Genomic DNA, 23,663 nt, shown 5'->3' with positions numbered 1-23,663 from the left:
TTATCCTGACAGAAACATTCTGAGGAACTATACGGGTAGAGGCTTGGCTGGGATAAGGGACATTCAGAGGGGCTTCGGGTGGGGGGCTAATGAAACTGGACAGGTGCCCTACACATAGAACACAAGACACTGAGACGGCCGTGTCTGGAGTGGGAGAGACTGACATGATTGGACAACTGGCATGCTGACAGCTGGAGTCTGACATGCCCCAACAGAAAGGAACAACACTGACCTTTCTGAGAGTGACAGGATGAGGGCAAAGTGCACCCCCCCCCCACACACACCTATCGTTGGTGCTTGAGTGGTGCTGGTGCTGAGGAGAGGTGAGGGATACCAAGTGGGCTGGAGGCTGATCTTCATGGAGTGTGACTGGGGACTCCTGCAGGCAGTGCCTCAGTTTCTCCCTTTGTTTTGAGGTCTCAAGCTTTGAAGGTAAAGTTTGAACTAGCTGCCCTGGAAGATCATCTATCTGTGATTTGAGGGGTGTGTGAGAGAGAGGATGGGGAGAGTGTGTTTGAGCCTGGGAGGAACTGGGCCATGCCCCAGGACTTGAGCCATCTCTGGCGCAAAAGGAGTTAATGGCAGGGACCGCGCCCCCCCTTGTCCGGGCACGCGCAGCGCGCCCCCTCCGTGCGCGGGCACAGCAGCCAGGCTGCCGGAGAGCAGATCTCGGGGATTCGGGTGTGGAGCCCTTGGCCTGGAAGCGATATGGGTGGTCCGTGGCCCGGTTCAGTCGCTCGCAACAGCCCGGGGAACAGGTGAGGCCGCCTGCCCCGGTCTCTCATCCTCTAGCTGCCCATACCTTGCCCCCATCCTATCCCTTCCCAATCCTTGGGTGCTCCACTTCCCAGCCAGTGCACCCCATCCTCAACCCCATGGTCTCCATCGGCACCCCCCACCCCCCCAATTCTCCCCCTTTCCCCCTCCACCTCCTTCCTCCCTGAATCCCGCATCCTTATCATCCTCCCGCCCATGGTCCCTCTATTTCCACTGCCCGGCCAGCATGCTCATCAAAATACCCCTCCTGAGGGCCCCCTGCCCCATGTCTGTTTTGCACATTGCCAGTCCCCCCTCCCCCGCAGTGCAGCCCCATCCCTCTTCCATCATAGCATCTCACAGCCAGACTCCCTCCCCCACTCTCTGCAGCCCCCCCCCAACGGAGGCCTTTATCCTATCCTCCCCCATTCCAATGCAGCTCCATCCCCCAAAACCATTCAGAACCCGCAAAGCCCCCAATACTGCAGTTCTCGACACCAGTCCATTCCTGCACAATGCCCCCCACCCAACACTGCTCCAGCCCAGAGTACCCCCAGATGCTTTCTGAATCCCCGGCTTTGCCGCCTCCCCTTGTCTTCTCCCAAATTGCAAGTTGGACCAGGATGGAGATCTTGGCCTTGGGGACTCACAGTGGGTCCTAGGGTACAGAGGGCGTTTGGGGGTCGGTTGATTTGTCTAGGTGTTCACGGGGGAGGGGCTGCAGGAAATTGACTCACAGGAGAACAGTATTTGGTGCTCAAGGGTTACTGGAGAGGGAGGCATCTCAAAAGGGTTAATGGAATTTGCGGGGAGGGGTGGCACCGAGGGGGTTAATGGTGTGTGTGGGGGGGTTGCTGGCGGGGAAGCCGTGTGAATGAGCGGTCTGTGCCCCAGAGTTGCCATGGAGACGGTGAATGGGGGGATTGTGTGAACTCAGCTGCGGACTAGCCCCCCCCATACACACACACACACACACACACACACACACACACACACACACACACACTCCCTCCTGCCCCACCTCCCTACTCCTACCCCTTCCCCTCCTCCCCCTACCCGGGTGCATTCTGGGCAGTGTCTGGTATCTAACCACCCATACTTTTCTCCCCATTTCCTCTGAGCCCCCCCTTTAGTCTCTTTGCCTGCCCTCCCTCCTCCTCCTTTTTCTCTTTCCCTCCCTCTCCTTCTCTCTCTTCCTTTCTCCCTCTCTCTCTCTCACACACACACAGACACACACGCTCTCATTCCCCACTCTTGGTGGCCGGGCGTTCCCATTCTCCCTCCCCCATCCCTTCAGCCAGTTCTTAAAGGAGCAGGCCTACAATCTTGGAAGGCGGGAGAAATAGGGGGAAACTCAATTGTGTGTATGTGTGTCTCCATGCGGGAGTGTCTGTGTGTGCCTATGTATATGTGTTGATTGTACAGCTGTTGTGTCGGAAGGCCTGTGTGCCTCGAGTGTGTTGCTATTTCTGCTTCTGTCTCCACCTATGTGTCACCATTATGCTGCCTGTGTTTGGATATTTACCTATGTGGTATGTGTGATTAGGTTTCAGTGAGTCTCTGTGTGTGTCTCTGAATGTATCTCTCTGTGAGTCTCTGGCTCTGTGAAGCTCTCTGTCTCAGAAGGTGGGACTATATGAGGGGCTCTCTGTGGGTTTGAAATATATGTCTCTGAGTAAATATCACAGTGTCTGTGATCCGGCTTTCTCTCTCTCACTCCCTCTTGAGTCTTTGTGAGTTTATTTCTGTGAGTTTCTGAGAGTGCCCCCCCCACCCTCCGTTGTTTATTTTACACTGGCTGAGCATCAACAATGCCTAGGGTGCTAGGCAGACTGCTTTCTGCCTCAGTTTCTGGCACCCCGTGTGAATTAGAGATAACTGCCAGAAAGGACGGATGCTTAAATATTTGGAAGCAGTGAGGGCTGTGGAGAAATGTACAGGAGGGCCTGGGGACTCTAATGAACGTCTGTCCTGCCCCCTACCCTGCCAGAGAGAGAGGGGGTCTCTCTGGAGGCCCCTTTGCTTATGTGATGCATATTCCCTTATTCTGGCTTAGTCCTGGAGTGAGGTGCACGATCCTATCCTCTCCTGACGTGGAGGACCCTATGGGGGTTATGGGTCTTGGAGGCTAGGAGCTCAGTGTCCGGGAAGAGTAAGCAGGAACTTGAGCTCCACTTCCTGTTCCCCTACATGCTACTCTGGCTCCAGTTGACCCCAATGAACTCCATTGGCTGAGAAATTGAAGCTGGGGGCTGGCAACTTACAGTGGCAACAACTGTCAATCTCTCCATCCCCTTGGCTTTTCCAGCCACTTCCCCGGATGCAGCAAATGGCTCTGAGTGGCAGTCTGAGGGTCCTTGGAATCCTGGGTGTGAAGAAACATTTCTTAACTGTAGGAGAACAGCCCAAGCACAGTAGAGCCCCAAAGACCCACTCCACGGTCCTCCCCAACCATCTTGGATGACGCATACTTCCCTCTTTCCACAGGCCTGTCTGGCCCTGAGGGAGTCCCCTTTCTGAAGCTGTGGTGCTCCAACGACCTGCTCTGTACGTTGCCGGGCACCTGTAGGTGTCCCTCGAGAGCTCAGTTTTGAGGTTCAAGTCAGTGTGGCCATGAAGGGGCTGCCTGTTGGGCTGATGCTGTGACCCTGGAGTCTGCCTCTCCTGCCAGTCCCCCGGCCCGGAACATGTGGCTGTGGCTTGGCCCACCCTCGCTGTCCCTGAGCCCCAAGCCCACAGTTGGCCGGAGCCTGTGCCTCACCCTGTGGTTCCTGAGCTTGGTGCTGAGGGCCAGTACCCAGGCCCCAGCACCCACAGTCAACACTCACTTTGGGAAGCTAAGGGGTGCCCGGGTACCATTGCCCAGTGAGATCCTGGGGCCTGTGGACCAGTACCTTGGGGTGCCTTACGCAGCTCCCCCGATCGGCGAGAAACGTTTTCTGCCCCCTGAACCGCCCCCATCCTGGTCGGGCATCCGGAACGCCACACAGTTTCCCCCAGTGTGCCCCCAGAACATCCACACAGCTGTGCCCGAAGTCATGCTTCCTGTCTGGTTCACTGCCAACTTGGATATCGTCGCTACTTACATCCAGGAACCTAACGAGGACTGCCTCTACCTGAATGTCTATGTGCCCACGGAGGATGGTGAGTGCGGCCAGGCGCTGTGCCCTCCCTGCTTCCCACCTGCCCCACTGTGTTTGTGGCTGGCATGTGGTCGTGTGCCCTGAAGCATGCATCTGTCTGTCTGTGAAAAGGCTTTTAACCATCACTTGGCTTGGCCTCCCTCTTCCTCCTCCCTGTTCTTTCCTCTCCCAGCATTGTCTGAGCTCCCATGTGTGAGTGACACTGTTACCACAGGATGGGCCTGGCCAGGCCTGAGAGCTTTGACAGGTCTAGGGCCAGATGCTGGATGGGGGTTCCCTGGGGGAGTATGGGTCACTGCTGGCAGCTTCCCCGCGGGAGGATGCTGGCTCCACCGGGCCCCCCTGTTGCCATTCCACCTGCTCTGAGAGGTGGTAGGTGTGTGTGGCCAAGGGAGCTGGGTGTGTGTGGGGGGAAGGGGGCAAGCCTGGTGGGCAGTGCTTTAGGTGCCTCCTCTTTCACTAGCTGATGCCTCCTCCCGCGGGGGTCACACTAAGGTAAGTGACAGAAACAAGGAGATGGTGGGACAGGCTCTCTGCCATGTGCCGCCTGCAGAGCAGCTATTGGGGCCTGGGGGGGTGGGGGGTGCATGCCCCTGGGCAGAGGCCTCCTGTTATTTTTTAGTTTTTTATTCATTTTACAGTAAAGCGGATTTCCAAGGAATGCGCCCGAAAGCCCAACAAGAAAATTTGTAGGAAAGGAGGTAGGTAGCCAGCCGGCGGGGAGGGAGAGAGAGAGAGAGGGAGGGCTGCCTGCCCACCTGCCCTTGCCCCTGAGGACCCAGCCTTCCTTCAAGTAGCCCAGGCTCAGGGGGCGGTCGGTGAGCAGGCATAAGTTCCACCTCATCCAAGGGCCCCGGCTCCCCTCAGGGAGGCTCTGGTGGCCCAAGGCAGGTTCAGAGCAGAAGCAGCAAAACCCCGTTTCTTTCAATCTTTCTGGCCCCCAATTCTACCCTAAAGTGTGTGCCGAAGACAGAGCCAGTGCTTTCCTCCAGGTCACCTCAGGAGAAACTCTAAGCTGCCAAAATGGAGCCAGAGGCTCTGCCATTTTCCTGGTGAAGGAGCTGCCAGCTCATCCTTCCGTGCTCTTTCCCAGGTTGAAAGTTGAGATTCAACTCTCCACCCCTGGAGCTTAGACCAAACTGTACCCAGGCGTAGTAACCCTGCCACCCTGTCTACCGCCTCTGGCCAGGGCATAGCTGAATGCCCTCAGCTGGTCTGGTGGCAGGCCTAGGGAGGTCTCTGGGAACTGTGGACTCTAAAGGAGGCACAAGATCTCAAATTTCAAATTGGCACTCTTGCCAGGAGGAATTTGTCCCCCCACCACCTGTATAATAATTCTTCCTGTTCCAACACCACTTTATGTTTTCTGCAAAGCATTTGCATACTTACCTCAGAAAATCCACACATACACCCCCTTCTCTGGAAGCTTATAAAGCATGAGATGGTTTCCCAATTTTACAGATGCGGAAACAGGCCCAGGGGAGTGACTTGCTGCTGCTCAAGGCCCCTTCCCTGGTCTGTGGCAGGGCCTGGACCAAAACCTGGGTCTCTTGACCCTCAGGGAAGTGTTCTTTCCACTGTAGCATGCGAGGCAACTCCCATCTGGTCATTTCCACCTCCCGGACTCTGAAACAAATAGTGAAATATGGATGGGGTGAATCAAATTGGAAGCAGTAACAGACTAAGGAACAGGTGGAAAATCACAGCCTGGTCCCTACAACCCTCTGGCAAGCTTGGAGTTTGTTTTCCTTTGAAATCATAAGGCAGGGTTCCCCCCGGTGGGGTCATCAGGGACTGGATGTTCCCTACTGAGTAAGAATCTCTTGGGAGAAGAGCCTGGAAATGTATGTGTTGTGCTTTTGATGCACACTGAAGCTCTGAGGGAGGTCTGCTGCCCTGGAGATAAGCTTTCCACCACCTCCCCACACCCAGCTCAGGGCTTCGAGCTCAGAAGGCAATCAGTAAACCCGCTTTTGCGTGAATGAAGATACACGGTGGTGCTGCGTGAAGAGTATGGGTCTGGGAGCCACAAGCCTGGGTCCCATGTCGGCTGCTAACTCACAGTGAAGCCTTAGACAAGTCTTTTCCTTTGAGAACCTCCGTTTCTGCATCTGAAGGTGGTAGGGGACTATTCCAATCTTAACATTTCTTTAACCTGTAAAAGAATTCATTAAGAGGGTCTGTTAAACCTGCTCCTAGTAGTTACTTGCTTACTTGGGTGTGGGGATGGAGGGGGAGATGATGACATTAACCATTTCCTAGGAGCAGTTGATTCCCCCCATTTCCTAGCAGTAAGAGCCTAGGGCAGTCCAGTCCAGTCCTGAGAGTCCAGACCTGGAAGCGCCAGTCAAGTTCAAACATTTACCAATCATGATTGTTGACTATGGGCAAGGCCATGTGCTAGGTGCTGTTGGGATGTGGAGGGATATGAGGTAGAGGAAAGACTTAGAAATAACTAAAGACTCGATCGCTACTCTGAAGAAGCTCATAGGCTAGTGTTGAAACTCAGCTGGTTTAGTGAAGCCCCACAGGCCAAGCTGGGAAGTGGGTCCAGGCAGCGTGGGAGAGGGCATCTGGTCATTTAGCTGCTCAAATTAGTTCCCTATCCAGGGCCTGTTGGCCATTTGGAACAGATTTTAAAAGCTTGCCTCTTGGGGGACACCCGTCCCCAGAGATGGTTATGGGGGTGGTGTGTTCGGGGCAGGCAGGGCTGGTTGGGCACCTGCAGCAGCACAGTACTGGACTGGGGGATGGTGGTCTAGCTGGTCCCTGGAGGGGCGGCGACAGGCATGGCAGCGAGGAGTTGCTCAGTGAGTGCTATGCAGAGGGAGCAAAGCATCTGTACAAAGGAGGCTGGGACAGTGCAGCAAGCCAGGGACATTCCCAGAGGGGGACAAAAGGGCCGCATCTTTTAAGTCAGGGTCCAGAGTAAGTGAAGAAATTCCTGGGGAAGGTGTGCCCTGTCCCCCCACCTCCACCTCCATCAAATTGGAGGGAATTCATGTTTAGGGATGAGTGATTCCTTGCTGTTTGAGGACGGGGTGGGGCTTTCTGCTGCATGGCTGTTGATGCCCCAGGCCCCACAGGGTTTCTGAGGGCAGTGCTGTGTCAGGTGTTAAGACAATAGGCACCACTGGAGGTTCAGAAAGCCAGAGGCAGTTTCTGCCCCTCAGGCTGGGCTCTTGCCCTAGTTGAGAAGTTATTTTATAATTTGAGGGCGGCTCCTGTTTTGATTAATAGCTGTAAGGGAACCCAGACCAGCTGAGAAAGAAAGCTATTTGCTGCCTCCAGGCCAAGAGTATCTGATGTCTTAGACAAGAGGATAAGCCCTGGGGTACCACAGAATGACCTCTGTTTCCACACACTGATCAGCACCCGGGTGGTGGGTCTTCTTTCTCAAAGCCATTTTCAAGATGAACTTCTTGTCTCCTTAGAATGGGAAGGAGAGTTGGTGCCAGCTCAGCCAGGTCCTAAACTTCTCTCCTCTAGTTTCTTCTTTTCTCTCATTCCCTCCCTTACCCCTTCCCCATGCTCCACCTCTTTTCCTGACTTATTTTTTCCCTTCCCTTTCCCCATCCCAGAAAGGTGGCATGGTGCAGTGGAAAGACCATGGGCTTTGGAATCAAGCAGACCTGGGTTTGGATCTCACCTCTAGCACTTCCTAGCTGTGTGATCTTAAGCAAGTCACTTTGCCTCTCTGATCCTCAGTTTCCCCATCAGTGAAACAGGAATAAAGATAGTCCCTCCCTCACTGGGGTGTAAGGATCAAACAATATGGCAGAAGTAGAGTGTCTGGCACATGGTAACCATTCGGTACATGGTAGGAGCTGCTACCATCATTGCTATCTCTGTTTCTCTCTCTCTCCCCCTCTCTCTTCCTCTCTCTCATGTCCCTTTCTCGTTTTCCCCTTCCTTCTCTTCCCTCCCTCCCTCTCTGGCTCTCTTTTGATCTCAGAGCAATGCCTGCTGCTCTCAGGCCTGGTTCCTGTGGGCAGGAACCCCATTTGCCATTACCCAGAGCAGGTCCCAGCGAGGAAGAGCAGAGGGAAAGCTTCATCTCCCATTTTCTCCTGTGGGAATCAGGGTCAGTTGAGACCCAGCTTGAGCCTGCCCACTGGGCCCAAATAGCTCAGGGCTAGGGTCCCTGGCTCTGCCCTGACAGTTCATGTCTGTAGCTACCCGGTGGTGATGCCGCCTCTCACCCTTGGCGCCTGCCCCCACGCTCCAGCTCAGCTGGCCTGTGTACGCACGTGCAGCCCCTTCCACCTGGGAGAAGGCCTTCCCCTGAGACGGTCTCCAGCTCCATGCCCTGGCCCACCTGCTGCTGCCTCCTTCCTAACTGGGAAGGTGGTTGGCTGAGACGGGCTGTTGGGGACAGAGAGGCAGGTAGGGAGGTGCAGTGAGGCCAGCACAGCAGGGGCCTGCAACACCATCATCCTGATGAAGGTCTGGGCCTCAGCCCACCCATTCCCTCAGTTCTTGCCATCCCTCCTGCCTGTCCTGGGCCCAGGCCCAGAGCTGGCTTGCTGGGCCACACTGCAGTCATGCTGTTTTTGAATTCTCTCTCTGTTTTGTTCTCTGTTCTGTGCTGTTGTGTCTCCCCGTGTCTGGTCCCCAGGATCCGGCGCTAAGAAACAGGGCGAGGACTTAGCGGATAATGACGGGGATGAAGATGAAGGTATTTGGGGGCTGCAGGGCGTGGCGGCTGGTGCATGGCACAGAGCCCCTCCCCCTCTCAATGGGGAGAAGCCCCGTCTGTCTGTCTGTCTGTCTGTTGGTGTGTTTCTGTTCCTGTACAAGGCCGTTGGGCTGTTCATCCATCTTTGGCCTGGTCAGCCACTGGGAGTTCCAGGGTGATGGACACGGCTGGCGGGAGCAGGGGACCATGAGCAGAGCCATGGGGTCCCCCACTGTCCGGAGACAGCTTCCTTCCCCACCTTCTGTGGTTCCTGGGCACCTGCCCCAACTGAGCAGCAGGGAGAGTGGAGAGAAAGCAGCACTGAGGGGGGGGGGTGAGGAGAGGTGAAGAGGAACCTGAATGGCAGGAGCCCGTGTTTTGGCGCGGAGGTTGGCTCCTGGGAGAGGGAAGTGAGGAGTGAGGCACTGATGACCACAGGGGCTGGGGAACAGCGCCACCTAGAACCTCCTTGGCCTTCGCCCAGAAAAAGAGAAATGGCCTGGGGTCAGGGGCTGTATTAGGTTCAGGACAGCCACAAGGACCAGGCTGAAACACCGGGCTGAGGCCAGTACACCACAGACCAGGCAGTGGATGGCATAAGATCCTTGGGTGACGGTTGAACCAGTCTTCCTTCCTCCTCAGGAAAACAGGTTGTGTTTGCGGCAGCAGAGAGCATTCCCTTCTACCTCCATACCCCGGCCCCCTCCCCTGGGGGCCACACAGCTCAAGGGGGCCCACTGGTGACTGGTAGGGTGTGCTGGGGCATCAGGGTGCAGCCCAGCTCCCAGGCCAGGGGTGGGGGGGCTGTGCTGCAGGTCTAGGCGATCAGCCCTGTCCCCACTTGGGACAGTCACGGCTTGGGAGCAGCCGCTTAAAAATCCCTTGCTGAGTGGCCTCTGTGGAGGCTCCATCTTCATCTCAGAGCTGACTGGGGGTGGGCTCTCTCATTCTTAGTTCTGCCCCCACCTCCTCCCCATCCCCAGTATTTGCAGCTAAGTCTGCCTGATGTCCAGGGAGAACGGGGTAAACGAGCACATGGTTGAAAAACCATGTCAGTAAGGTCCCCCCAACCCCATCTCTGCCATTCGCTCCCCTGTCCCCACATTTTCCCTTGTTCTCTTCCTGTGCCTCCCCTTATCCCCACACCTCTTGTCTCTGTCTGCACTGGGGGGCCAGCTGCTGCCAATGGCCGTATTTCCATGTAACTGGTCTAGCCTTGGGGGTTTCAGGGCTCCCCAGCCCCCGCTCTCTAAAGCCATGTCAGGTCCCAGGACTCCTGGGTGCCCAGGGCAGGGACTCACTGATCCAGCTAAGGGACCAGCCCTTTCTCTTCCTCTTGCCCTCTGTCCCCCAGGGGTTAGCCACAGCCTCTGTAGAACTCACTGTATCAGGCATGCCTGGCTGCCTTCAGCTGGGAGGCACTTGAAACCAGTCTTTAAAAACATCACCAGAATCTGACTTTCTCTGGCCGATGGCCCAAGCTCTGGGCTGAACAGCCCCCTGAGTCCTGCCCTCAGAGATGGCAGTGGTGTCCTGGAACCTGGGATAGCTTTGCTGCCCGCACCCCACCCCAGGGCTGGCGGGGGTGGGGGAGGAAGGGCAGCCTACCCAGCCTGTGTCTCAACCCTTCTCCTTGCAGACATCCGGGACAGTGGCGCTAAGCCTGTCATGGTCTACATCCATGGAGGCTCTTACATGGAAGGGACAGGCAACATGATTGACGGCAGTGTCCTGGCCAGTTATGGCAACGTCATCGTCATCACCCTCAACTATCGGGTTGGAGTGCTAGGTATGGTTCCCTGTTGGATGCCTAGAAGGAAGCCTGAGCTCTCAAGGAGGAAGGATAGAAGGCTGAGGAGTTGAGAACAAGCCCTTGGGCTCTCTAGCTGCTGCTAATGACGGTGGTCACAAGGTTGTTATCCCAAGGTCTTACCCGACTGCTCAGATCTTACGCACATCCCCAGGTCCTTTCCTGGAATGTTGAGATGCCATTCGAAATTCAGTTCAAACTTCACACCTTCTCTTAGGCCTCAAGCTAGGTCTCTGCTTCCAGATTTTTGCATGGCTGAGTTTTGTAAAATCAATTTATTTTCTGGTGTCCTGTCCTTATCCCTACTCTCCCACCCTCACATCCCTAAACACCCTACACATACACAGATATTCCTTTTAGTCAATCACACATCTGCACACCCATATATATACCCTCACATGTCCACATGTCCACACGGCCCACATCCATCCCCATGTGTCCAACTATTTCTCACCTCCACAAACATACACACACACACCCCTACATCTACATCTACAGACCCCTCTCACATATATGCACATTCTCCCACCACTCCATACACACCCCACACATATATTTTCCCCAGCGCACATATCCAGATACCCACATACCTCTCTATACTCCATATCCATACCCCACATCTACACAGATTTTTCTCACCTTCCATGCGTACACACACACACACACACACACACAGGTTCCCTGCACATCACTATATCTACATTTATGCCCATATACACCACACATGCCCATCTCACGCTTCGCTCTACCCCCATAATGCACTCTACACAAAGACCCACACCCTGGGTCCATACCCACACCCAAACCCCACACATATGTATATGGGGACAGATGTAGATATAGTGATGTGGAGGGAACCTCTGTGTGTGTGTATGTGTTTGTGTGTGTGTACACATGGGAGGTGAGAGAAATCTGTGTAGATGTGGGGTATGGATATGGAGTATAGAGAGGTATGCGGGTATCTGGATATGTTTGTTGGGGAGACTATATGTGTAAAGTGTGTATGGAGTGGTGGGGGAATCTTCTACACATACACAGATCTATGTCCCCCTACATACCCCCTTTCTGCATCCACTCTCCTCTAACCTCCACACACATGCATATGTCCCTCAGCTTCCCTACATAAGCATGAACCAATGCTCCCCTCCCTACCCATATAGGAGCCATACCTGCAAGTCCACAACTCCCCACCCCAAAGTACACAAATACTACATTTATCCCTCATATCCCTGCTTCCACGTGTACATACACATTCCATGCTCTACATGTAATATATGTTCCCCCCTTATATGTCCCCCGTTATACACAAACCCAAAGACCCCCATGCACATACCCACACATACACACGTACATATGCACACATACTCTTCCTATACACATCTAGCATATATATGTCTAATACATACATGTATACATGTTCCTACCCCACAAATATACATGCATCCATATACCCACACCTGGTCATCCATATCCATACATGCATACACACTCACGGACACCCCACACTTACATACCCCATATACATACACTACACATTTCTTCTACTCTCTCCACACATATATCTCCATATGCTCCTATCCCTTACACCACTGTGCTCCCACACATACACACTTACTTCTCAAATACCTCCTCATACACACCCTTATCCCCTTCCCACACATACTTTGTCTCCCACGTGCTTATTTTGGAAATTTAGGCTGCCCCTCTGCCCTGTGCCTTCCTTGATAACTGTTAATGCCTAACTGTGGCCAAGATCTTGAGATAAACAAGTGCCTCAGAGGGGGCAACCAAGTACACAGGCCTCTGAAGGCTCATGCAGCCCCATACCCTTGGAGTGGCACAAAGAAGCCAACTTCCTGCCTGGAGGGCTGGTGTCCTCAGAGTCCCAGTGGGGGTCAGGGCTCTTTGTCAGGTCTGCAGGCCTGGGTGCTGAACCAACAAGTAGGCCTGGCTTCTTCAGGGCTGGTTGGCTGATGGGACCTTATTTTCATATACTTGTGAATATGTGGCTTTGCCTGTTTGAACCTCAGAGGCCCCAGAGCTGCATTTCACTTGTGGGTGCAGTTCCATACACAGAAAAGCCACCTCCTGTTGACTTCCCCTTAATACTATGTGGGATAGCAAGACATCTTTTGGGGGTTCAGGCTGGAGAAATGATAGTCCCTGAAAAAGTGGAGCCTGCGTTCCCTTCAGCAGATCCAGATACTAGATGTGACATATGTGGGGCATCTCCCTGATCTCTCCACAGTCTAGTGGGCTTCGGGTTTCATAGTTCTGCCACTGCTCCTGTGGCTCTCGGAGTTGCCCCAGACATCATGGCAAGGCTCTCGTAAGCTGTTCTGTCCCATTGAGAAAGAGGATTGGAATCTCTGACAGAAAAAATGGTACCATGCAGGTGGCTGTAAACCCACACACTTGGGCTACCCAGTGCCTGAAGAGTAATGAACATACAAATGTAATCACACACAGATATGCAGGCACACATACATGGTTGTTGAAGGCCAGAAGTAATTTTGTTACTTTATTTTCTAAATGAGAGTGATAGAAAATGTTCAACTCAGCTGCTTTTAAAAATGATCAACACAAAGCTCCATTCTCTAAGGACCAATGGGAAGCACAGAGAATACTAAGAATATGCTTCAGTTCCGAATTATCTGACCAGCTGGAATGAAGGCAAAGAGAGAGTGGAGAATTAGGGAAATGGCGGGGGGAGTAAGAAAGGGAAGGAAAGGATGGTAAAGAGAAAAGAGGATGAGAGTGACACAGAGAAAGGAGGCAGAGGAGAGACTCAGGATTTGAAGCGTCACTTGGGAGCTGTGGGCTGCAAGCTCCCTATGATATCCTGGTTTGATGATTACTTCACAACCCTTCAGTTGCTCTAATCCTTAAGCTTGTATATCAGAAGTTTTTAACCTTAAGGGGAGTCTTGGACCCCTTTGAAATTGTGATAGAAATGATGGCCTCTTACCCCAGAAAATGCTTGTGTGCATACACACACACACACACACACACACACACACAAACTTACAGAAATTATTTCATGGATCCCACTGAAACTCATCCACGAAATTCAGGTTAAGACCCTGACCACTACCTTACAACCTCCTCTCGTTTGCATAACCAGAGCAGCACATCTTGGGGTTAAAAGAACACAGCACATTTTTTTAAATGTTTATTTTTAAAAAATAAACATTTGTATTCTTTGGACTTAAATAGTTAATGATCAAAATAATACTACCCAAACCTCAGAAGGAGCCATAAAGTAAGATTTGGCCAGAAGTTTCCCACCAACTTCTGTGTGCCCTTCAGTGCCTGCTCTGGAACACAAATGTAATCAATAAGCCACTGATTGGACTCTGGATACATACGAGATGTTTTTGTCTCTTGGCGCCAGATATAGGACATGGGTTTGTCCCTGTTTCTTGGGGATTTTGCTGTATAGCTGAGGCTTTATTGTGTTGTTTCCCAAAACATGTGGCCAGTTTTGGACCTCAATTATATGCATTCATTCACTCTCCTTCCCATCAGCTTCTCCGAGCCCTGAGCCCAAACAGACGATTCCCTCCAAGGTGCTTCTTTAGACATCTTAGGTGATGCACATATTTTATTAGACGATGTCACAGGTGAGTCCATGGATCCCGTCCAAGGCAGAGAGGTAGCTATAATTTGAAAAGCCCCCACTGGGCTTGAGGCTAAACAAAAGAAAGGGACCCCAGCAGGATATAGGATGTGGATATCTCTAGGGCTGAGGGAGCAGGGGCTTGCTGAGTTTTCTTTCAGGTTTCAGAATTGAATCCTACATCCTTGCTCATGTACCTTCAGGCAAACTGAAAATCTGGTAAAAGTCAAGCCTTGGGTGACATACGTATCTGGTTTTGATACAGTGTACCAGATTCCCCTGTCTTCTGTTGACAAGCAGCTTACCATGTACTGCAATATAAACTCGGGCCCAGGGAGACTGGCTCAGATTTGCTCTAGCAGTTTATGGAGTTTGGTGTCTCAGCCCTCATTCTCACATGGTTTCTCTGGATGACTGAGTTACTGGGGAACCAGCAGCGAATGACTGCTCTTCCAAACTGCCAGGTTTTTTGTGTGTTTGTGGTCAGTGACATTTACTGTATCATCTGCCTGAGCCTGTTGGATAGAGCACTTCAAGCAGGATGCTTGTAGTAGGATGGTTGACACGACGTCATCCACAAGCTTCAGTGCCTCTTATCCTGAGGTTCATGGGACCTGAGGGAGCAGAGACTGATGCTCAAATCCTCCACTCAGCCCTTTCAGGCCTCTGTTCCCAACCCAGGAAATTGGTACATCTTGGAGAAATCTACTTTACTACATCCGAATGCAGGCTCTCCCTGCTGATTAGGACAGGTGTATTTGACACATTTCACTGAATGATACCTTGGCAAAGACCAAAGCCAAGTCTGCCATTGCCTAAATAAGAGACAAGGCAGAGAGAAAATGGGGGAAGGAGAGAGGATGGAGGGAGGACAGGCAGGTTAAGAGAAACACAATGATTTTTGCTGGAGGGTCTCAAGGCTTGGACAGCCAGGTTGGATCTTGGTCAGCATACTTTTCAAAACTTGCAGGAGCAACTTCAGCTTGTGAATGGGCCAGACAAGGAGAAGCTGGTTCCCTTGTCTAGAGGCACAAGAGCTCCTCCATTCATCCTCATTCAGGCTTTCTCTAATTCCTTCTCATTTCCTCATTGGGAACCTGGGGCTAAAGAGGGCTTCTGACTAGGTCCTGAGAGGAATAACTAAGTACTTTATATACTTAATTGCACCAAAGTAAATTAATAACATACTTGAAGAGGGTGAAATGAGCTCTTTCACAGTAGCTAGATTCAGAAGGACTCAAGAAAGACAGTGATGAGGTCTTGTGCCCGCTTGAGTCTGTTTGAATTAAGCTTCTGCCCATGGTCTACCAGGCCCATTGGAGAACTTTCTGTAAGCTGAGTGAGCCTCCTCAAACATGGCCTCCCACAAAGTTGATCCCAGGGGCTGTGAATGAGCTTTTAACTGTGGAGTCAAAAAATACTGACCCAGGTATAGGTTTTCAGTGTGTAAGAGCACCACAGCTATCCACCTGGAAAGAACCTTTCCAAAAGCCTAGGGCAGGAGATGATAGCCTTCCAAGGAGCCTAAATATCAGAGAAGAGGAGGAAATGAAGCAGCAAGATCAGACTAAAATGGAAGCAGGGTGGGGTGGGGGGAGTATAGGACATCTCTGTGGGATAGCCAGCAGGTGGGTGGGAAGGTAGTCGCCATGGCAACAAGTCTCCACAGCAGCAAATCCCAGCAGGTGGGTGGGAAGGTAGTCTCCATGGTGACATGTCTCCTCAGCAGCAAATCCCAGTGGGTGGGCGGGAAGACCTGTTTCTGTGGTAATGAGCTTCACTGACTTCCCCATTTTTCCACCAGACGAAAAAGATGGTCTAACCCAGTGGTTTTCCAACTTTAGCAGGCATCAGAATTACCCGGAGAGCTTGTTAAACATAAAGATTGCTGGGCCCCACCCCCAGAGTTTCTGATTCATTAGGTCTTAGAGGATGGGGAAATGAGGACCTGCCCTGAGAATGAGGAGAAGGGGGCATTTGAGGCCCTGGAAGGAAGTGGAAATGGACAAGCTTGGACAGGGGGTGCCAGGAAGGCTTAGGGATTATAGTCTCTTGGAATCTTCACTTCCTCCAGAGACAGAACAAAGGGGAAAGGGAAGTAGCTATAGATGTATAGTGTGCTGAGCATATCTGAGATGCCTATGCTCATTTTATCCTTGATACAACCCTTTGAGGTATTTTATCCCCATTTTACAGGAGAGGAAACTAGAGCCCAGGGATTTTCAATAAGTTGCCTAAAACTACATGGCCAGTAAATGGTAGAGCCAAGGTCCCTGCTCTTTCTATTCTATATTGACAGGTGCTAGAGTAATGTATCAGTTAGCACATCAAGGCAGAGGATGCTGGATACTGGCCATTTACAGTTCCTGCAGTTTAAGTCTCCCAACTGGAGGCATCTCTTTGAGACAGTCTGGAGACCTCGTCTTCCAAACTGGGGAATGAGTGGGAGGTAGGGAACTGATCTTTCCTAGAGTGATGGTGCTGGACCTTGCAGAAAAGAGCAATGGTTAATGCTAACTGGGTGAAAAGAGCTATGCTGCATGCTCATCCTCCATCCTCACGTCCCTGACAGTCATCGTCATCCAAATGCTCCATCCCTCCACCTTCACTGTCCTTGTGCACTGTATTGAATTCAGGTTTCCTGAGCACTGGTGATCAGGCTGCCAAGGGCAACTATGGGCTCCTTGACCAAATCCAGGCCCTCCGCTGGGTGAGCGAGAATATCGCGTTCTTCGGTGGTGATCCCCGCCGTATCACTGTCTTTGGCTCGGGCATTGGCGCATCCTGTGTCAGCCTCCTCACACTATCGCATCATTCTGAGGGTGAGTAGCTCTTGGAACAGCACAAGAACTAGCCAAGTGCTGGCTGCCGACCCTGACCCCAGGCCCTCCAGGCTCTGGGGTGCTCAGCTTCATGTCCCAAGAGCACCCAGGGGAATCAGCATCCCTTGCCTACCAGCTCAGTGTCCCTTTGGGGAGAAAGTGAAAGGGAAAGTCGTGTCTGACTCTTTGGGACCCCATGGACTATACAGTCCATGGAATTCTCCAGGCCAGAACATTGGAGTGGGTAGCCATTCCCTTCTCCAGGGGATCTTCCCAACCCAGGGATCAAACCCAGGTCTCCCACATTGCAGGCAGATTCTTTACCAGCTGAGCTACCAGGGAAGCCTTCTTTGGGGAGAAGTGGAAGGGAAATGTTTCTCTAGGGGAAGATGTATATCTCCTAGTATGAGAGAGGGAAGGAGAGAATCCCATTTATATCTTCAGAAAGGAAGGTTCTCCTTGTGATGTGGGAGTCTTATTGAGGAGTGTGGGAGTAGGATGTCTCTCTCTCTGAAGGGACACTGGCTCTTTTTGGGCAGGGGAAATCTCTCTGTGTGGGAAGGACACGTGACTTCGGGTAGAGCTCTAGAGTGGAAATTAGTTTTTAGGTGTAAGAAACACTCATTGTCGGCCTTCATCTCTGAAGAGCAAGTCTGTGCAAGACAGGAACTGCCCTTGACGGGGGAGATGGGACCAAAGCCAGCATTAAAAACCTGTGGGTGAGCTTTGTTTGAGGGATGGCAAGTTCTTATCACACTCCAGACCAAACCTCTCCCACCCCCAAGCTGTATGACCCCAGCTGAGGGAGACTTTAATTTTTAGCCTGATGGGAAGCCTCTGCCAGTGACCCTTCCAAGGGGGCCAAATAGACCCTTTTTTGTGTTCAGCAGGAAATGTTCTCTTCACCTGTGGACTATGAGTACATGCTAAGTCGCTTCAGTCACGTCCAACTCTTTGCGAACCTATGGACTGTAGCCCACCAGGCTCCTCTGTCCATGGGATTCTCCATGCAAGAATACTAGAATGGGTTGCCATGCCCTTTTCCAGGGGATCTTCCCGACCTGGCTCTTACATCTCCTGAATTGGCAGGCGGGTTCTTTACCACTAGCGCCACCTGGACTGTAAGAGCCCTTTCTACCTTTGAGAGGCAAAGATGAGCTTCCCAAAATAAGTATCCTTCTCTAAAGTAAGGAAAACCATGAGAGAGAACACAGTTTTTCACTGAAATCCACCTTATGAGTTAGTGATATTCTCACAGGAAGACTTGCATTCTCTTTTTGAAGAAGGCCTGTCTCTCTGAGGGAGAAAAACCACCTCTTCTGACCTAGAAATTCTGCCTCTGTCCCTCTAAGGACTCCATGAGGGAAGACTAAGGTGGGAAGTAGGCAACTTAGAATGTGTTCCTAGGTGATGGAACAGGAATTCCTTTTTTCCATCAAGGAGAGTGAAGTGACAAGTGGTGAGGGTGCCTCTGTCCGGAAAGAGGAACACTGCCTCCTCCGATTGGGGACTATTTCCCTGGGAGGAGAAAGCCTTTCTTGGTGTGGTGCTAATTCTCTGTCTCATAGTGGGCCTGTGTCCCTGGCAACCTGGCCGCTTTAAAGATTTATTCTCTCTGTCTTTCTGTAATTGATTAATGGAGAGTAATCTTTCAAAAAATGAAGCTTTCTTATATAGTCATCTATATTTCTCTCCCTCTCTTTTTCACCCATGCAGACTCCCTTAACTCTCTTTCTCTCGCTCTTTTTTTTTGTGGCTATGTCATATGGCATACAGGATGTTAGTTCCCTGAGCTGGGCTCAAACCCTCAGCCCCTACATTGGGAGCACGGAGTCTTAACCACTGGAGCACCAGAGAAGTCCCATAAACTCTTTCTCTTAGAGGAATAGAACTGTGCACCTGTGGGCCAGATTTTCCCTTACTTGGGAATGTTGAGGTCAGAGAAAGAATGGTACCTCTTTTCCATAGAGGGGAAGAATCATCTATGTTTTGAGTTTGGGGGACTGGCTCCTTCTTAGCAAGGGGAAAATCTGGACCTGAGGCATCAGTAGCTTCTGGAAAAGGAAAGTCCCTGTGGAGGCTACAGTTTGGGAGGGCACATGCCCTGGAGACCTTCAGACCACAGGGCCTTTGCCCTCAGGAATCCTTCCCCAAACTCCCAGAATGTGAAACTCTCTCCTGCCTGCATTTCTCATCCCTCATGAAAAAGACCCCTTTGTGGTGGAAGTGCCAGCTCCCTGGTGGTGTGCTGGCACAGAGCTGGGCCCAGCTGGGCAGGAAGCAAGAGGGGAAGAAAAGGAGAGATAAAGAGAGGGAGCCTAAGGAAACTGATGTCTGGGACCCAAGGGGTTAATTCTTTCTGGCATTTCCTTAACCCCCAAGTTACCAACCATCATCCTAGAATGAGGAGACAAGAAGCAGGCAGGGGACCAGTCAGGAAAGGAGCCCAACAACCCCTCCTCTGGTCCTAACCCATCATTCCAGCAAAAGGGTTATTCCTTCTTCACAGCTCATTCAACCCAGAGGGCGGCCTCAGTAAAAAAGGAATGAAGAGGTGTTTGATCTCTCTCACGGGGACAAGGCCTAGGCCATGAGTGATGCGATGATCTGACTTGGTGCTATCTATTTTCTAAGGGCTTTTCCAGAGGGCCATCATCCAAAGCGGTTCTGCTCTGTCCAGCTGGGCTGTGAACTACCAACCAGTGAAGTACACCAGCCTGCTGGCAGACAAGGTGGGCTGTAATGTGCTAGACACAGTCGACATGGTGGACTGTCTTCGGCAAAAGAGTGCCAAGGAGCTGGTAGAGCAAGACATCCAGCCAGCCCGCTACCATGTGGCTTTTGGCCCCGTGATTGATGGTGATGTCATTCCTGATGACCCAGAGATTCTCATGGAACAGGGCGAGTTCCTCAACTACGACATCATGCTAGGTGTCAACCAGGGTGAGGGGCTCAAGTTTGTGGAAGGGGTGGTGGACCCCGAGGATGGTGTCTCTGGCACTGACTTTGACTATTCAGTCTCCAACTTTGTGGACAATCTGTATGGCTATCCTGAGGGTAAGGACACCCTGCGGGAGACCATCAAGTTCATGTACACAGACTGGGCAGACCGTGACAATCCTGAAACCCGCCGTAAGACACTGGTGGCACTCTTCACTGACCACCAGTGGGTGGAGCCCTCAGTGGTGACGGCTGATCTGCATGCCCGCTATGGCTCGCCTACCTACTTCTACGCCTTCTACCATCACTGCCAGAGCCTCATGAAGCCTGCTTGGTCAGACGCAGCTCATGGGGATGAAGTACCCTATGTTTTCGGTGTCCCTATGGTAGGTCCCACTGACCTCTTCCCCTGCAACTTCTCCAAGAATGACGTTATGCTCAGTGCTGTCGTCATGACCTACTGGACCAACTTTGCCAAGACTGGGTAAGGAGAAGGTGGGGGTTCTTCCATTTTGGGACCTTAGCATGCCCTCCCCTCTGCTCCTCTACCTAAACCTCTTCCATCATCTCCCTTCCTAAAACAGTCCCCAAATCTTGATTAGTAACCCTTTCATCCCTCTCCGTACATCCCCTTATCTAGTCTTTCATGCTATTTCCTTTCCTTAAAATTTTTTGTTGAGGCTCAGAACTTGGTCAGCATTATGATCAAGCAGGAATGAGAATTACTGGCATAACTATGGGATTCGAGTTTAGATGGTAAGAGGCCAGGTGAAGTGGGAATAAAGTACATTCAGAAAGCCTTTAAAGGGCTCTTGGAAAAACTGGGCAGCTGAAAAGATTAATGGATGCTCTGTAACTTGTGAGAAGCATCCTATAGCTTGATCTCAGAGGATGGGTGCAGGGGAGGATGAGATGGTTTCCATGATGCCATGGGCAATAGGAGTTCAAAGTCTGGGGAAGATGAGGGGTATGGGCAGGGTGAGGGACCCCAAAAAAGATGGAAATGGTAGGACATTCTGGACTGGGGAAGGGGTTTAGGGCTGAGTGTGAGAGGAAGAATCCGGGCCTTTTCCTCATTAAATAGAGTGGTGACACCAGATTTCCATGTGGTATTTCAGGGATCCCAACAAGCCAGTCCCCCAGGACACCAAGTTCATTCACACCAAGGCCAACCGCTTTGAGGAAGTGGCCTGGTCCAAATACAATCCCCGAGACCAGTTGTACCTTCACATCGGGCTGAAGCCAAGGGTCCGCGATCATTACCGGGCCACTAAGGTGGCCTTTTGGAAACACTTGGTGCCCCACCTATACAACCTGCACGATATGTTCCACTACACGTCCACAACCACCAAAGTGCCGCCCCCGGATACCACCCACAGCTCCCACATCACCCGCAGGCCCAATGGCAAGACCTGGAGCACCAAGCGGCCAGCCATCTCCCCCGCCTACAGCAACGAGAACGCCCAGGGGCCCTGGAACGGGGACCAGGATGCAGGGCCACTCCTGGTGGAGAACCCTCGTGACTACTCCACTGAATTAAGCGTCACCATCGCTGTGGGGGCCTCCCTCCTGTTCCTTAATGTCCTGGCCTTCGCTGCTCTCTACTATCGGAAGGACAAGCGACGTCAGGAGCCCCTGCGCCAGCCCAGCCCTCAGAGGGGAGCCGGGGCTCCTGAACTGGGAGCTGCTCCTGAGGAGGAACTGGCAGCACTGCAGCTGGGTCCCACACACCACGAGTGTGAGGCGGGTCCCCCCCACGACACCCTGCGCCTCACCACGCTGCCTGACTACACACTGACCCTGCGGCGCTCCCCTGATGACATTCCACTCATGACCCCCAACACCATCACTATGATCCCCAACTCCCTGGTGGGGCTGCAGACACTGCACCCCTATAACACCTTTGCCGCAGGGTTCAACAGTACTGGGCTGCCGCACTCACACTCCACCACCCGGGTATAGTAGCTCCAGCCCAGAGCACAGCCTATATCCTGGTTCTACCCCTCCCAGATCCACAAAAACACCTGCACACATGCACACACACACACAGACACGTGCAGACATCTATGTATACGCACGCACCCACACCCAACAGCAGACCCACATGCACAAACATAGACAGATATGGACATGCACCCGCATGTGCAACAACACAAATAAGGAAGTAAACCTGAACAAGCCCTTCAAATGGAGACACACATGAGTCCTTGGGAAACTGAGGACCCGTGGAACAGCAGCTGAAGCCGGCTCCCAGACCTGACCACAGACACTCCCAGGGAGCCTGAAGCACCAGCTGGATACCCCTTGGTGCTCACCTTCCACATCTCTTGGAACTGCACCACCCACCAACTCCAGACTTGGGAGCTTTAAAGAGCAGAGTAGCTCTTTCTCCCTTACACTTGATCTTTTTTCTGGGTCTCGTTTTTGTTGATTTTTAAAAAAAAAAAAAAATTGAAACAAATGCTTCTCCAACGGATGAGTGCAAAGAGGCTCTGGAAGGGAGGGCTCCAGGCCCAGGTCTCTCTGGCTTTGGAACTCCCATTGCTCACACAATGACTGAGGAACATGAGCCCCAAGAAAGAAACAGATTCGAGCAAGACCACGGGGGAGAAGGAGGAAGGGGCTGCCACTGGATGGGGTTGGAAGGCCGTAGGGGACAACTCACCAGCCATCTCTATCTCTGTGGAGGGCTGCGGAGACCACAGGTGACCTGTGTTCCCCAGGAGCATCGGCCTCCCTAGACCAAGGGACCCCAGATTTGGTGAAGGAGGTTTTGTGGAGGCCATGTCGTTATTGGGGGCCCTGGGTGTAAGCTGGGTCCTACCTCTGCCCTTGGGGTAATGCTATCAGAAATTCACCCCATTTTCTTTAGAGTCTCTTTTGTGTATGTCATTTCTCTTTCAAAAAGACGGTGTTTTTTGTTGTTGTTGGCTTTTTTTTTTTTTTTAAGAAAAGTTCTTAAAACACTAACAGAAACCCATGGAGTTTGTCCTTTGTAAAAATTTTAAACACAGTGTCTTGATATAAAAATAAAAAATCCAGTTAGCACTCCCAACCTGCCTCCCTTGCACAGGCCTTGCCCTGACAGACCTCCTGGCAGGGCACCTCTGCGGGTGAGGACTCGCAGTCTCCCTCTGCATCCTGTGCCTTTAAGTGGATACAAGTCTGGGCGGCTCCTTGCTGACCCCCTGCACGAAGGCCTCTCAAATCTTAATCAGGTTGCTGTCCCCACCCCCACCCTCACCCCCCAACGCTCTGGGTTCCTGCGGCTGAAGCCTTCTCTCAGCACCTCGGGCCTCCTAATGAAACTGCAAAAATAACACTTCCTTCTCCACTGCACCACAGCTTCTGCTGCCACTGCCGCCGCCACCCGCTGCTGCCTCTGCCACCATCGCCGCCACCCTGCCCTCGTCCTGGACTACTGGGAGCTGGGGCGAGGTCCGCCGTCTAACATGCTGAAAATTCTTTTTCATGTCTGAATCCAGTGCAGCATCAGATATGTGGACTCCCTGGCCTTGGGTGACTGACAGAGCAGGGCCCCTCTCCTCCCCAGGGATACTGGTTTCCTGTTCTGTGAATTAGAATTGGAGAAGTCATTGGGGCCCTGGGAGCATTTCTCTCCAGGACTGTGATCAGTGGCTCCCTGTCAACCCCGGGGGACAGATTCAGTGGGCTCCACAGAGTTAGCATTATGGTATCTCATATTATCCTCAGTGACTTGAAGGACTAAACCAGGAGTCTGCTCATCAAGTGTGACAGTTAGGCGGGGTTGCTGACACCTCAGAAACCAGAAATAGCATTCTTCAAAGTGTCCCTGATGGAATGAGGAAGATTAACCAACACAACAGGATGATGTTCGGAGGGGACAAACACAAGGTAGTAAAAAGACCAAAAC

The 23,663-nt window shown here is 52.1% G+C and overlaps 1 protein-coding gene across 4 annotated transcripts; it reads left to right on the top strand.

Annotated features, from left to right (window-relative positions):
- Positions 1-628: 628 nt before the first annotated feature.
- NLGN3 (neuroligin 3) lies at positions 629-22,691 on the top strand. Of its 4 annotated transcripts, XM_081566286.1 has the most exons (8): positions 635-758; positions 3,244-3,900; positions 4,541-4,600; positions 8,518-8,577; positions 10,217-10,366; positions 16,643-16,828; positions 19,463-20,252; positions 20,887-22,691. In XM_081566286.1, the coding sequence occupies exons 2-8, from the start codon at positions 3,444-3,446 to the stop codon at positions 21,728-21,730; spliced, it is 2,547 nt and encodes an 848-aa protein (XP_081422412.1). In that variant the 5' UTR covers positions 635-758; positions 3,244-3,443; the 3' UTR covers positions 21,731-22,691. The 4 variants fall into 4 exon arrangements, with proteins under 4 accessions (XP_081422415.1, XP_081422413.1, XP_081422414.1 ...); XM_081566287.1 differs by lacking the exon at positions 4,541-4,600 and having other exon boundaries at positions 631-758; XM_081566288.1 differs by lacking the exon at positions 8,518-8,577 and having other exon boundaries at positions 633-758.
- The last annotated feature ends 972 nt before the right edge of the window (positions 22,692-23,663 follow it).

Source organism: Giraffa tippelskirchi, chromosome X, assembly GCF_054371585.1.
Source record: "Giraffa tippelskirchi isolate mGirTip1 chromosome X, T2T-mGirTip1v1.2.pri, whole genome shotgun sequence".
NCBI classification, from domain to species: Eukaryota; Metazoa; Chordata; class Mammalia; order Artiodactyla; family Giraffidae; genus Giraffa; species Giraffa tippelskirchi.
Note: the sequence above shows the minus strand (reverse complement) of the source record. Positions and strands in the feature narration are given on the sequence as shown.